At 43.1% G+C, this 15,453-nt stretch overlaps 1 protein-coding gene across 1 annotated transcript; it reads right to left on the minus strand.

The window, feature by feature from the left end:
* Positions 1–5,350: 5,350 nt before the first annotated feature.
* Positions 5,351–13,858, minus strand: LOC118080863 (cytochrome P450 2C19-like). The gene is made up of 9 exons (XM_035106831.2): positions 13,669–13,858; positions 11,937–12,099; positions 11,017–11,166; positions 10,237–10,397; positions 8,521–8,697; positions 8,018–8,159; positions 7,016–7,203; positions 6,403–6,544; positions 5,351–6,078 (listed from the first exon to the last, which is right to left on the minus strand). The coding sequence occupies exons 1-9, from the start codon at positions 13,849–13,851 to the stop codon at positions 5,897–5,899; spliced, it is 1,488 nt and encodes a 495-aa protein (XP_034962722.2). The 5' UTR covers positions 13,852–13,858; the 3' UTR covers positions 5,351–5,896.
* Positions 13,859–15,453: the final 1,595 nt, after the last annotated feature.

Raw genomic sequence — 15,453 nt, forward strand, 5'->3', positions numbered from 1 at the left:
GTTTATTGCAAGTAGATAAATAGGTACTGCTGTGGCGGGAAGGTAAACAGCGTTTCTGTGCGCTCTGTGGCACTCATCACGGTGTCCCATTGCGCCAGTAGCGGTTTAGTCATGCTGGCCACATGACCTGGAAAGCTGTCTGTGGACAAACACCGGCTTGCCTGAAAGCAAGATGAGCACTGCAACCCCAAAGTCACCTTTAACTGGACTTAACTGTCCAGGGGCCCTTTACCTTACCTTACCTCTGTTGAGCAAGCAATATCTAGTTTCAATTTTTAAATGCTACATGCAGATTTTGCTATCGGGGCTGCAAATGCTATTAAAATGAAGGCTTTCAAAAGTTGAGCAAATGGAAAGATGATGCTCCTCTGGATTACAGGCTGGAAGCTGAATCCACTGGCTGTGCCCGCCCCCATCACATCTAAACATCCCCCTCACATGCTTTTTAAGCAACTGAGGGGAGAGCTGTCATGTGATTCACACTGGGAGAGCCTATGCACATTCCTCATTCACCTTATCCAATAATACAGAGGAAATGGGGATGCCATCCAAAAATTAACAAGAAAAAATATTTCACAAAATGGTATTTTGATATGCCTCATAAACCAACACTAGGTGGTGGTAAAGCACCACATTTCTATTGGTAACTTCAAAGCAGCATCCTAGGCGGTGGTGCTACACCTATTTTATTAGTTAGTACTGTATTTTTATTTGAATAATAAGGTCAGGGGAGAGAGGAACAGCAAACATAGCCTGCTCCTTAACCCAATTCCAATTTCTTTCATGAAAACAGTGACCACTTAACCTCAGGAAACGGGGAGAAGATGGAGATAATGATAATACTGACCACCTTGCAAGGTGGTTCTTTAAGGATTTGAAGAGAAAGTGATGAAGCAATGCATTTGGCTCAGTATCTAATATTGCTGTTATCTGAAGACTTGGGACTTCCCCTCGCATATCATTCATCGTGGAATAGTTGCTGTTTTGATCGGGGGGGGGGGTTAAGAGTGAATGTGTAGCTGATTGTCATCACCTCATGTGTCATTATTATTAGAGAGTCAATGCGAGGTTTTCCTTTCCACACCAATGGCAGGTTGAGGTCGAATTTAGAAAAATTCCATGGCTGTAGTCACAGCCCTGACATCCCCTTGTGTTCCCTCAGCTTGTAAATGCATTCGTTCCTTCTTAAAGTTTCAGGCATTTGTAGAACCTGAGAAACTAGCCTGCTCCCAGCTTTCGGGACCTATTTGCACTATACAGTGGTACCTCGACTTATGAATTTAATGCGTTCCGAACGCACATTCGTAAGTCAAAAGAATCCTATCTAAACCACATCCAAGATGGCGGACGGAGCTCCGTTCGTAAGTCGAAACATTTGTAAGTCGAGTCATTCATAAATTGAGGTACCACTGTACATGTAATTAGCTGCAGCTGCTTGCTGAGATTACATTTCGTGATAAACCTGAGTTTACCTCTGCGTAATATGTCAAATTGACTACCTCAGTTTAAATAATTGACTAACAAATGTTTAAAGCAAAGGAGGGGTTGCATCTTGTCGATTTTATTTCTGGTTATGAAGAGAAAGCTTCTCCCTACAGGAAGAGCTGGGATTAATTGATGGTTTATTACATTTATATCCATCCTTTCTTCCAAGGAACCCATTTTATTCCCTCAGCAGCCTTGTGAGGCAGGTTAGGCTAACAAAAAGTGGTTTTCCCAAGATCTCCAGTGAACTCCAGGGCTGAATGGGCAACTCAAATCCTCCCAGTCCTAATCCAGCACACAAACCACTACACCATATATCCTGTTTTTATGAGTTACTGTAGTTTCCCCTCCACAGGGGGGAAAAAACACCACTGACTGCTAATGTAATTGGGTGTGAGATTTATGACACTGATAATAAGCTTCACCAACCTCTTCTATTTATCACTCAAACACGAATATTAACTGCCACTGTCATCAAGCAATTAATGAGATTAGGTCAACACATTTAAGACCTCGGCTGCATTTGAAAAACTGGTCATCAGAATCTTAAAAAAAATTATAATACAGCATTTAAAAATTAAATTGCAAGTCTTTGTGGCTTCATGGCTATAACTCTCTTGCTCACTCTCTTGGGGTCAAGTTTCTGTATGAGAGGAGATAACAGCTTAGATTTCTTAAAGAGTCCTACTTTAGGCTACTGCAATAGTTTTTTTTTAGGACACAGGGTTGTCGGGTTTCATGGCTCCAGGCTAAGCCAACCCCAAGAAAGGATATTGCAGAGCTGGCAAATCTTCAGAAAAGCCAGGGCAACCAAAATGATTTGAGGCTATTAGCAAGTTAACTATGAGGAAAGGTTGTAGCATGTGAGACTTTATCGTTCACAGAAAAGACAAGAGGGGTATAAAATTACACATGGTGTGTAGAAAGGGTATAGGTAAAAGCTTTTCTCTTTCAACACTAGAACTCGTGCACATCCAATGAAGCTGAGTGTTGTCTACCCTCCAATATTTCTCCAATGAAAATAGGGGCTATTTTACTATTTATACCCTGCCCACCTGACTGGTTGGCCTCAGCCATTCTGGGTGGCTTCCAACATATATAAAAACATTAAACATCCAAAAACTTCCCTATACAGGGCTGCCTTCAGACGGCTGGGGTGTGTGTGTGTGTGTGTGTGTCGGGCAACACCATTCCCTCCTACATTTCTCTGAAGAAATAGGGACGTACAAGGGAAAAGCGGGATATTCTGAGATCAAATCAGGAACAATCAGGATGGCTTTGGTAAATCTGGGGCAGTCGCTGGGAAATAGGGACACGTAACAATCCCCCCCCCCAAACAACAAAAGTACATGCAAACAAACTGTGAAAAAGACTCTTATGAATTGAAAGTGGAGACAAAAGATGTACTCCCCCACCCCCTGTTTTTGTTCGTTTTGTAGCACGGGAAAATCTTTTACAAAAGCTATTTTAAAAAAACAACAACTATGGGATTTGCTCCCAGAGGCGGTAGTGATAACACAGGTCTTAACTTTGGAGGGAGGGCTTGATGGATTTTAAACCATATATCCGGACTCACAACTGCTAGCTGTGAGCATCAATAAACAGATGAAGTTCAGCTTCAGAGATCTTGAAGTAATTCTTCTTTTATTTTAATAATCTAAACATATAAAACTATAATATACAGACTGTGTGAGTTTCAGTTATCTAACAGTACTGTAATAAGAACGCATCTTTACCTCAGAACACACACTCCAGAACTGACAGTTAGGAATAACAGTTACCAAGGAAGGCTCCTCCCCCTTCTCTCTCCGCTGAGTCAGGAGTTTGACAGAAAAGGAGGGATGAAAATACTAACAGGGCTGTGGGGCTTAAGCCCACTCTCCATATTCCTCTGGAGGGGCTGAGCTTCCCTCTCAGGTAGCAGGCAGGGCCAGGAATATTGACAAGTTCGCAGGTTCACAGCTGCAGCATAGGGCCATCCCATCACTCTGTTGTGTCACACCACACTTTCCATGTTTTTTGGGGACTTTGTTCCTGTTTGCCGGCACTTGTTTGTGTGCCTGCTTATAAAGAACTTATACTGTGCCATAAAGGGCTGATAACCGGCTGGATCCACCAACAACCTTCCTTGGGAGCGATAGGCTGCAAGGCCTCAGGCTGGGCCCAACGGATTGCAAAACTGAGCCAGGTAAGCTGACAGCCTCCCTAATATTAAATAGAAACAAAAGCTTCAATGCATTTAACAGGGACAATAGCCATCCCACACACAGTTGGGGGTGTCTCTGTGTCACCACGAAGAACGACGACGAGCCAGTGGGGACTTTTAAGGACTGTCTTTGTAGGCCGGAGACTTCAGATAAGATGGATAATTTAAATAACCGTTTTACAATAATCAAAGAAACAAACCATCAATTGTTATTCATTTTAGTCTAAATTCGAGCCATACACCATGGTTCTTGTATTTTTGAACTTAATGACTTTCTGTAATCTTAAATTGAATGGCCATGAAGTTGACTCGACTATATATCTTTTTCTTATTAAAGATTTTCTTGATTTACACAAATATGTGCAATGTATCTCGCAACATTTTTACAAATCGGTTTCATTTGTTGAGACATTGGGAAGAAAGGGGGGGTAGAAGTAGATGGGGGAGATGGGTGGGGTCAGGTGACGATGTTTCTATTTTACTTAATATATGTGTGTGTGTTGGGGGGGGGTTGCCAGCATCGCTTGTGCAGGTTCTCTGTTGTTCCCTTGTGTTCCTTTGGTGGTGAGAGAGGTTGGGGTTGGCCTAGGATATGGTTGTTCATTTGTGGTTGGCTGTAGTGGTCTTTGTTTCGTGTGTGAGTGGGGTGGGTGGGTGTTTTGGATCAGGTTAGCCATATTGATTTATATGCTGTTGGTGGATTTTTGTCATTGTCTTGTTGGGCTGTGTATGTGATAAAGGGGAGCCATACCGGGGTGAAGTCGTCTTCTTCTATTTGTCCCCATGTCAGTCTCAGCTTATTGGTTAATTTTTCTAGCAGGGCTGTTTCTATACTATTTGGCACCATTGGTCCATGCTTACTCCTGACAGGTCTTTCCAGTGTTTCGTTATGGTGCTCTGGTTGCTGAGAGTAAGTGGGTTATGAGTTCTTTGTAGTGTACTTCGGCATTATTGTCTTGGAAAATGTTTAGTAAGGCCACTTCTGGGGTCATTTCTAATGTTTGCTTGGTTATTTTACTTACTTCCCATATGGTTGTTGTCCAGAATAGTTGGATTTGGGGGCACTCCCACCACATGTGGAAATATGTGCCTGTTAAGGTGCACCCTCTCCAGCATTTTGGTGAGGTTCCTGGGCGTATTAGCGCTAGTTTTCTTGGTGTTAGGTACCACCTGTAGGTCAGATTCAGACTGAGTTCTTTCCTTTTTGTTGATATGGATTTAAAGGGGGGTTTGATTTGACTATATATTATCAGTGCTTTTTTTCTTAAAAAAATGTTGAGGGGTTGAGTCATTTTGACTCAAGAAAACCACAATTTTATAGTTCAAATCGGGGAAAATAAATGCAGTAAATGGACAAAGGCCACCATCGGGGGTAGCAACAGAACTGACGATTCACCGTGCTAGAGAAGAAACTAAATATTTTAATTTTTTTAGTTTCTTCTCCTGTTAGTTACAGGTAGGTAGCTGTGTTGGTCTGAGTCGAAGCAAAATAAAAAAAATTCCTTCAGTAGCATCTTAAAGACCAACTAAGTTTTTATTTATTTTGCTTCTCCTGTTAGATTCACAAAATGTTTAGGGATATGTGTACCCCTGCATCCACTCAGGGGAAAAAGCCCTGTATATTATTACTATTAATACTAATACTAATACTATGTTGTTATTTATTTATTTATTTATTTATTAAGTTTTTAAAAATTGGGCTCACAAAACTTTTTAGGAGTGACGTGGTGGCCTAGGCGCCTGCAGGTTCTGCGCTGCCTGAAACAGCAGCATGGGACTTGCGTCTGCCTACTGCCTCTTCCTCAGATGCCCTACAGCTTGGGGGAGGCGGTGACGAGGCTCCAAGCATTGGAGAGGCTCGTCCTGCATCCATGGGTGGCTCGGCACGCCCCCACCTGCAGGACATACCCCCGCACCAGGCTCTTGAACGCCTAGCTACGCCACTGCACACATATGCATATGAAGGGGCAAGAAAGATGAGAATGGGATTTTGTGTATGTGACTAATTTCTAAATACTGTCCATTGCAATAATGTCTTGAATATTCAATAGTCTCTAGAAAGATCCCCAAAGTAAAAATTCCATGAATAGTCAGGTAAGAATATAGGGTTCCACCCATCAGGAGATATTGTGTTACAGGTTCTTTGAACAAAGATTTGCCAGGCTGTGACTTTTCCACACGTGCAGCCCTCCTGACACAGGCTTTTCAGCGAGGGACAATGCAGAGCTGATAGGGCCGAGGGCAGTTGCCTATGCTGCTCATCACTGGTGTGAGATCGATGTCCTTGGGGTCAATGATGGACTTCAGAGTGAAGTTCTGTAATATGGTGGTCAAGAACAGGAAGATCTCCATGCGGGCCAGACCTTCCCCTGCACATATCCTCTTCCCTGCAAGGGAAACCCAAAGTGTAAGATGCTTAACAACCACTTTGGCTGTTATGGAGAACATAACAATCATGCCAAAGGAGCAAAGGTGCTGCTCCAAGAACAGCTCCTGGGAGAGTCACTCTTTCCACCATTTCTCCAAGGTGCAAGGAGTTCTGATGGACCCAGAAGCCTCTGCCCCTCTCTCACAAACTGGGAGCCCTCCCAGTGTAGGCTGCAGGAGGGAGGAGGTTCCCCCCCCCATTGGCCCGACACCAGCCAATTAGGGAGACTGGAAAGACCTGAGCTGGCTAAGACTGCAGCCTACCGGGGGAGCAGAGATCTTACCTGCTGAGAAAGGCATGAAATAGTCGCTCTTCCTGAAGGTGCCATCTTTGTGCAAGAAATGTCCTGGGTCAAATTCTTTGGGGTTTGGAAATTCTTTGCTGTCATGTAGCACAGACGTCAGAATAGGATATATGGTAGTGCCCTGCAGAGAGTGCAAAGAAATGGTCTGGATGGCCATGACACCCAATGAAAGGATAAGATTGACTCTCACAAAGGAATGGTGTGGGGAGGCACTAACAGGAAGGAAGGTACTTTGAGGATACAGAAGAAGAATGGGGCCGCTTCAGAAGGCAACAGGGTGTTTAAAATGAGGTCCAGGCCTCAAGATGCCCAGGCGTTGGCCTAAACTTCCCTTGCTTGTAAATAAGAAGATAACTACAGCTCTGTCGGATCAGTCCGGGGGCCCCATCTGGTCCAGCATCCTGTTTTCATGGTGTGCAACCAAATGCCCATGGGAAGCCCTTAAATATCATCTAAGCAAGACAGCACTTTCAACTCCTGTGGTTTCCACCCACTGCTATTCAGAAGCATGCTGCCTCTTGTCATGGAGTAGAATATAGCCATCATGGCTAGTAGCCTACTATTACTACTCAGAGCCATGAAAAGAGCTGACCTTTGGAATGACATATTGTCTGAACCGTGTGTCTTTGAGTACTGCATGAGGGAGGCTCAGTGGGATGAGAGAGATGAACCTCTGGATCTCATGGATGACAGCATCTGTGTAAGGCATTTCCCCACGATCTGCCATGCAAGGCCTTCGTGATCGGCCAATAACTCGGTCAATTTCTTCATGCACTTTCTCTGTAATGGGAAGAATGAGGTTTAACACCAGTGCAGGAAACATCATAGAAGCAATTGAAACTCCATGGGAGTGGCTGCCAGCCCCCCTCCACATTTTGGAGCTTTCTGATGCCAACTTTCCATTAACTCGTCACCACAGACAAGTTATTGTAGCTCACCTTCAGCAATCCCTCTGTAAACAGGGAAACATAATAACTACAATTATTTATATATTATTTCAATTTCTATCCAAAAGGAGCCCAGAGGGACAAGAGCCCCCTCTTTAGGGAAGTTATAGGAGCAAGTGATGGTGCAGTTTAGAGGGATTCCTATTGGAGGCACTGTCCTGCAGTGATTCTGAGTCCTGTTAGCTATGGGTGATGGGAATTGTAGTACCAAACATCTGGAGGGCCAGAGTTTGCCTATGCCTGCCTTTGTCTAAACGATCTGCGCTGGCTGCCACTATACTACTGTGCCAGGTTCACGTTGTTACTGTTTTTATATAAAATCCTAGGATTTGCAATGTGGCCAGCTATAAGAGCTCATCCACACTTCTGTTTTTACTGGGATTTCTAGGCACAGGTTTGTGATTACTAGGCATGGGTCTAAGCATTTCGTTTTCCCCGCCCCCGCCGCCGCCCCGGTTTTCTCCAGGAAAGCCTTCTGTTTACTGCTTATGTCAGTCGGGTTTTCTCTGGATTAACGTTTGCCCTTATTCAGCGATGAACAGTGGGTTTTCCTGGGGAAAGTGGCAGAACAACAACCTCTTGGACCTGTGAAACATAAATCTAGGAAAGAACTAGAATAATAAATACTAACATCGCATCCGTTTTACCTTGTATCTCTGGGAATTTGAGGAGGGTCATGATCCCGTATCGCAGTGTGGTGCTGGTGGTCTCTGTTCCAGCCACAAACAAGTCAACTGTGCTTATGGCCAAGTTTTCAATGGTGAAAGGGGATGCACTACTACCTTTTTCCTGCAGAAACACACAACACAGTCAGTGGAGTCAACTCAATTGTTCTGAATACAACATAACAAGAATTTAACTGCGCCACTGGGACCAGCTCCCTTCCCAAGACGCAACATCTTCTCTTAAGTCCTTTTACAACTCATTCCTCTTGACATTCCTTGCCCAGAGGGCTAATCATTAGGAAGAACTACCCACTTACTGCAAGAACAAGTCAGCAATGGGAAATGAATCTACTCCAATGGGGTGTGGGCAGGAATCTCTTTCCTTGGCATTCCCCACAACAAGCTGGATGGAAGTCTACTAGCTGGGAAGCTTCAGGAGTAGCAGAAGAACCCACCTGGAGAGTTCTGTGAGTTTTCATGATTACCTGATCCATTTTCATAAGGAAGCAGTCGATAAAATCCCGAGGTGAGCTGGGGTCCAGAGTGGCCTTGTGCTCTTCAGCCTCCTCTAGAACAAACTCTCTGGCTGCCAAGTTATTTTTCAGCACTTTGTGGTGGGGCCCAGGGATGCATTTCATCAAAAAAGGGAAGAGGTTGTAGAGCTAGAAGAAACACCACAAGAGACCCATTGGCACCAACCTCAGTCAGGGATTGTCCACACTCGGGCATCAATTTAATGGTGGCCATTGTTGCCCTCTGTACATTTCAACTCTGTGGTCCACACACTAGCATTTTCACTACCAATGCCTCAAAAATCTATGTAGATGTTCCCCATCTGCATTACTGGGTGGCGCTTCATTGAATGTACTGCAGTGTATTATCTTCCCTTCCCCTCTATTAGTGCCTTCCCAATTTCACCTATGTGTACCTGCAGAAAAATCTGAGAAATCATGCAGCAATACACCTCCTGCCAAAACCACAACAGCTGGGTAGGGAGCTGTCTTTTATTATTATTATTATTATTATTATTATTATTATTATTATTATTATTATTTACACTGGTACCTTGGGTTAAGAACTTAATTCGTTCTGGAAGTCCGTTCTTAACCTGAAACTGTTATCAATCCGAGGCTAAGGGGCCACCGCACCACCGCTGCACCATTTCTCTTCTCATCCTGAAGCAAAGTTCTTAACCCGAGGTACTATTTCTGGGTTAGCAGAGTCTGTAACCTGAAGCATCTGTAACCTGAAGTGTCTGTAACCCGAGGTACCACTGTTTTGAATTCATACCCACTGGTCTCAGGGCGGTTCACAGGATAAAATCAAAATATAAAGCCACAAAATGCATTAAAAAAAAACTCAATTACCTCCCCCAAAACTCCACATGTTAAAAGGTATATACTGAATGAGACCATTGGTCTCTAAAGGTCAGTATTGCCTATGCAGCAGCTCTGCTGGGTTTCATTCAGGAGTCCCATTCCTAGCCAGGGATGCTACTAGGGATTGACTCTGGGATCCTATATAAACAAGCCAAATGCTGTAAAACTGAGATGGGATTACATACATATGTCTAAATTTAGTCCCATCTGCTCCTCTTGCTGAAACTAGGCTGTGCACACATCGCTGTCTTAAAATGCAGCAAGGCGCAACATTGCATAATCAATGGAAGGATAGATATGGATTGTGGCTAATGTCATGTATTCACACCTTCTCAAACCAGTAGTGGAAGCACACTGGATGCAGAGGCAATGGCAGTGTGTATACATCCCAAGTGATTAGTTCCAGTTATAAACTTGAGCCTGTGGGTTTTATTGGCTAAGGTTTACTTCCTGCTTCACTGGGCTGCTGTTAAGTCAAACCTTGGTTACTAGACCCAGATATTGGCATGGTTTGCACCGGCCTTGATAGGATCTTATAATTAAAAACATAGGAACATAAGAAGAGCCTATTGAATCAGGCCAGTGGCCCATCCTGCTGTCACAGTGGCTAACCAGTTGCTCATGGCAAGCCTGCAACTAGGACATTAACAGAAATATTAAGAGGCAAAGGCAGTATGGGCCATGAGAAGCCTGGAAGCAAGATATTTAAGCAGCAGGAAAATGGCCACAGCCAGAGGCAGTATCTACATAAAATAATTATTCCACATGCAAGTAAACTTTAGACTTTGTGGAAAAGGATGCCTTAAACCAGATGACACCTACCTGTCCCCAAGAAGAGCTAAAAACCTGAAAGTTTTCATTCATTAAGCTCATCATGGATAGGAACTTCTTGTCATTATAGTCATATCGTTTCCCAAAGACAATTGCACAAATGACATTGGAGAGAGCGCAACTGAGCAAGTAGGTTGGATCCAAAGGCTTCTCTGGAAGGACAACAAAAGATTTATCAAACCCCACTACAGATTTTAAGGCAATAATCTAGTCTGGAATTTCTGAGCTCCCATTTCCTGGCTTCTGGTCTGAGTGGTCCAACAGGGAGCTGCCTTTCTCACAACAATGCTGGAGGCAAAGGCATCTTCAGTGGCTATGAGTAGTTTCTTCCAAGGACTTTCCAACGTACCTTCTTCCAGCTTCAGCCGATATATCCTTAGATAGGAAAGGGTGACCACAGTGGTGCAGGCCTTGGTCTAAAACTCTAAACTAAAACTAGGGAATCTAAAGCACTTTAGATGCTGCTAGACTATAGACTACTCCTGGACCACTGATGACTGCTGGGGTTGAAAGCAGATTGAATTCAATAACATCTGCGGAGCAGATGTAATATGTAAGCATATTGCACCCCTGCTGAAAGCTATGCATTGTCTGCCATTACATTGACAAGTTAAGTTCAGTGCATTAATGGTGTGTATGAAGCCCTCCGTCACCTAGGACCAGGTGACCTAAGGACCACCTTGTCCCATACACACTGGTCAGATCACTGTGACCATCAGGGGAAGCCTTCCAAATTGCCACACACTCATCACATATTTGTTTTATACCCACCCTGAGTGTCCTGGAACTTTTCTAGCAGGAACTGTGCTTCCTCCTGGATCCTCTCCTCAATACTTTTCTTTCCCATCCCAAAGTTGCGCAGGGTGCTAAGGGCAAAACGTCGGAGCTGCTTCCACGCTTCCCCATTGCCGAATATAATTCCTGGAAAGCAGAAGTGGAAATGGGCATGAAGGAGATGTCTGGACTGAAAGGGAGAGCAGAAGAAGCAGGTTGGAAGAGCAGGAGGCTCTTATTCTTGGCTCCGGACCAACTAGAGACTTGGTACTTTGGTGCCTCTTTATTCCATAATGAGTAGCTGGCCAGTCTTCTGATACATGCCCATACTGTAAAATATATGTGTTTAGTGTTCATAAAATGCTATGTTTGTGTGCGTTGTGTATGCAACTTAGTGGAGGTTTGCATTTGCACAATGTTCATTTTGCAGCTAAAGCTGAAAAAGAGGTTTCAGCTTTTCAATATTTATGTTATGCTCACTGATAATTCATCTCTTGGAGCCTGGGTCTCTCTCTGAAGCTGGAAGCATAATGAAGAAGCAATAGTTCTTGGACTATATTAACGAGAAAGAACTTAAAGAAAACTGGACTACATTGCTAGTTGTTTAAGTGCAATGTGTTGATTTGTACTTAGTTATTTTTTTTGGTAACAAATTTAAAGACTCTTTCTTGGTGTGGAGAGTTTATTGATTCACAAGATCCAGGCCAGGGAATTCTGCTCACATAACTCTCACACTTACTACCCACACTAGAATTACCCCAGACCATTGTTTTTAAAGGCTAGAAACTCATTCGATCCTGATTTGATTTCTGGTGCTTGCTCTAGACCAGAGGCGCAACTAGATGCTCCGGCATCCAGAGTGGCCTGCATGAGCAGGGGTAAGCACCCACGGGTGTAAGGTGGAGCGCATAAAATACCTAATCCCTTGTTGACATCATCAGCTAACGGCAGGTGTCCCCTGGCAGCAAATTCATCTCCACGGTCGATGAGTGCTTCTTTCACTGCATCATAGCCGTGCAGCACCACAACACGTTCTGCTCCAAAATACATTGTGAACACAGAGCCATACTTCTCACTAAACTGGAAAAAAGATAGAGAAGGACACACATCTAGGTGGGTTTGTGGGTTAGGAGAGAGTCATATAGCTGATGTAGAGGCCCGCTGTCCCCGGACTCACTATGGGCATCTGAACCACATGACTCTTAATAAAATACAGAAGAGTTCCGCAGCTAGATCAGGCCAACTAGTTCATGACTGTTATCACAGTGGCCAACACAGTTCCACCAGGAAGCTCAAAAACAAGACCTGGGTGCAATAGTACTCTCCCTTCCTGCAGGTCCCAGGAACTGGTGGAGGTTCGGCATAATCGCTAGCAGCTATGGGTAGTTTTATCTTCAATGAATTTTGTCTTCACATTTCTTTTAAATCATCCAAGTTGGAGGCTACCATCGCTACCTCTTTGGGAGTGAATTCCACAGTTTAAATATGCACTGTATAAAGAACTACTATCTTGTGTGTGTTGTAAATCTTCCAACCTTCAGCTTTAACTGAAGGCTCCAAGCTTTAGCATTACAGACCCTTCAAGTGTCCCTATTTTCCAGGGACACCCCTGATTTAGAGAAGCCGTCCCAGTTTGATTACAGAATGTCCCCCCCTTTCCTTAGGATGTCCCTATTTTCATTGGAGAAATGTTGGAGGGTATAGAGTTATCTGACCCCCTCTGAAGGCAATCCTGAAAAATGAAGTGTTTTTATTGAATGTTTAATGTTTTGTTATGTTTTTATATATGTTGGAAGCTGCCCAGAGTGGCTGGGGCAGCCCAGTAAGGTGTGAGGGCCATAAATAGTAAAATTATCATTATGGAATGGGATGTCCCTCTTTTCGTTGGAGAAATGTTGGAGGGTATGGCATTATGGGAGAGAGAGATGAAAGAGTTTCCCCATCCCCTTTCTCTATATCGTGAATATGATAATATGTTATCATGTCTGCCTCACACCAATTTTTTAAGGGAATTCTTAAAGTATCTTCCAACCAAGCACATTCTGGGGAAAATAAAGGAGCACCTTTTTGTACAGAGGGCAAAAATGCCCAAACCATCCATGTGTGGAGGGAGAATTAGACCCAACTCCAGCCCCATCTCTAATATACGGTAGTATAAAATTGCACTATTGCTTTTTAAAATTCTTTACTCAGAAAGGGGCTTTATGGTTTTTATGTTAATCATAAAACAATAAAATGAAAATAAAATAACCCCCTTTATGGAGCTGTGGGACCTGCTCAAAGTCCACCTCTTTTCTGTGGAGCCTTTGGGACAATCCCTGCTCCCCATCTCTGCTGTTGTAGCCAAGCGCAAGTCCATGCCACTGAAATAACACTGATTTTGCTATTCTTTCCCTCCTGCTTGGGTGCCTCCTTGCCCTTTTCTGCCTCTCCTCTGTCAAAGTGCAGAGTCTGTTGCCTTCTACTCTGCAAATGTGCCGTGCACACAGATGGTACCATCTATAAACAAACAAACAAACAAACAAACAAACAAAAAACAAACTGACAATGGATTGTCCCCGTCCAAAACAGTCAAATGGAAAGAAGCTTGCAAACAGGTAACGGTCATCAACGGACAGCTGTCGAGGAAGGTGCTCTTCTTTGGCTTACCTCCTGGAGAACCTGGGCCAGGTTGTTGATCTTCACCTGCAGAGCGTTCCCTACAATGGGCAGTGGAGTTGGGCCAGGTGGTAGCAGCTTTGCATTCTCTGGCGTCCTGCTCCTGACTGCAAGGAAAACAAGGCAAGAGATACATATGATCATCAAAATGATCACTGTCCCTAGAGGCTCCATGGCACCAGCTAACTGAGACTGAAATGACTCTAGACAAATTAATTTGCTTTCCAATTTTATATACTCTGAGGAGGTCACATATACATGGACTTTCACGAATAGGAATTCTAGGTTTCTCTGAGTAAATGAGATTAGCCATTAAGTAGATCAGGTTGTATAATCAAGAAATGAACTTCTCTGAACTTAAGTCTGTATTTTTCTTTATCGATTAATAAGGCCATGATAACAGCATTATTTACTGTGCACAAGTTCTGTGATGTAAGACAACCAAGGGTTCAGTTTATTTATGCCCAACATTGTAATGTAGCCTTGTGGCAAATGGTTCTGCTTTTAAGGTTCCTGCAGGAGACCTTCTTGTATACTCTGAGTGCTTGGTTGGAGGTTTCTTGCACCTCAGATGCCCACAAATGTGACAAATTGTGTCAGAAGTGTAGAGAAAACTCGCATTATTATTATTATTATTATTATTATTATTATTATTATTATTATTATTATTATTAAAAACTCAAAGGTATGCATGCCAAAACAGATTTCATGGTTTGGAGCAACACACGTGTAAAATAAATTACAGCAATTTTGGGCAAGTGTGGACTATTGGAACACACATATTTGAAATAAACTTGAGGGCAGATCCATAATGGACCTCAGCCTCAGCACAAATACATCCCTGTTAGCAGACCTTGCAGCTGGGGTGAATTAGACTGAGAAGTTTACGTACAGTTTCTGGATTTCTACAGCTTTATTCATGCAGGAACAGGATTATCTTGGCAAGAACTATTTACAAGATGAGTAGGGATAAAAAGAGGGAGCAATAGCAGGCATCTTATCAGAAGAGAACAACAAAATGGTTCAGCTTTTACAAGTGGAGTTAACTTAGAAAAATACTACAATCAAGTGCTGGCTAGATTGCTACACAAACAGTGCTCTTCTGTGATTTAAAGTAATACATGGATTAGCTAGAGGTTCAGGAGAAGGAAGTTTATTCACTTTCCCTCAACAATCCCATCTAGCACTTCCTACTATTGTGGACAGGACACACCAAGATAGATTTTGGAGACATAAACCTGGAAGTGCTTTTGTATTGATAAGACACACCAATGTGCTCTTCAAAACAGTGACTCATGTGCCCTAGTGGGGACAAAACCATGGTCACTAGTGCACATGGTGACACAGAACATTAACTTCTTGTTTTCATTTAGTCCAATTCTTCCATCCACCTCTGGACATCATACTTAGTACCAGAGGGGAGCATGCAGATGATGGAAGCCTGCCAAGTTATTTATTTAAAGTATTGAGAGGTCGCCTTTTAAGGGGTAGCTCCTAAAACAGGAGTGATCCTCAAGCATTTCAAAAAAAGATGTCAAAAAGAAGAAAGTATGGTAAATAGGTATCCTGTTGTGTATATTACCTGGCCTTTTTACACTGATTCACAGCTTAAATATACTCCTGGAACAGGTTATAGACATCCATAAAATTACTGTAATTAGCTGGGATAATATCTCCCTTATACCAATGTTAAATTCTCTTTCAAACTGACTTGTCAGTTTAGTTTGCATAAACTTATTTGAACTCGTGGTTCAGTTCGTAAACCAAAGTGCATCA

This window comes from Zootoca vivipara, chromosome 1 (genome assembly GCF_963506605.1).
Source record: "Zootoca vivipara chromosome 1, rZooViv1.1, whole genome shotgun sequence".
Taxonomy (NCBI): domain Eukaryota; kingdom Metazoa; phylum Chordata; class Lepidosauria; order Squamata; family Lacertidae; genus Zootoca; species Zootoca vivipara.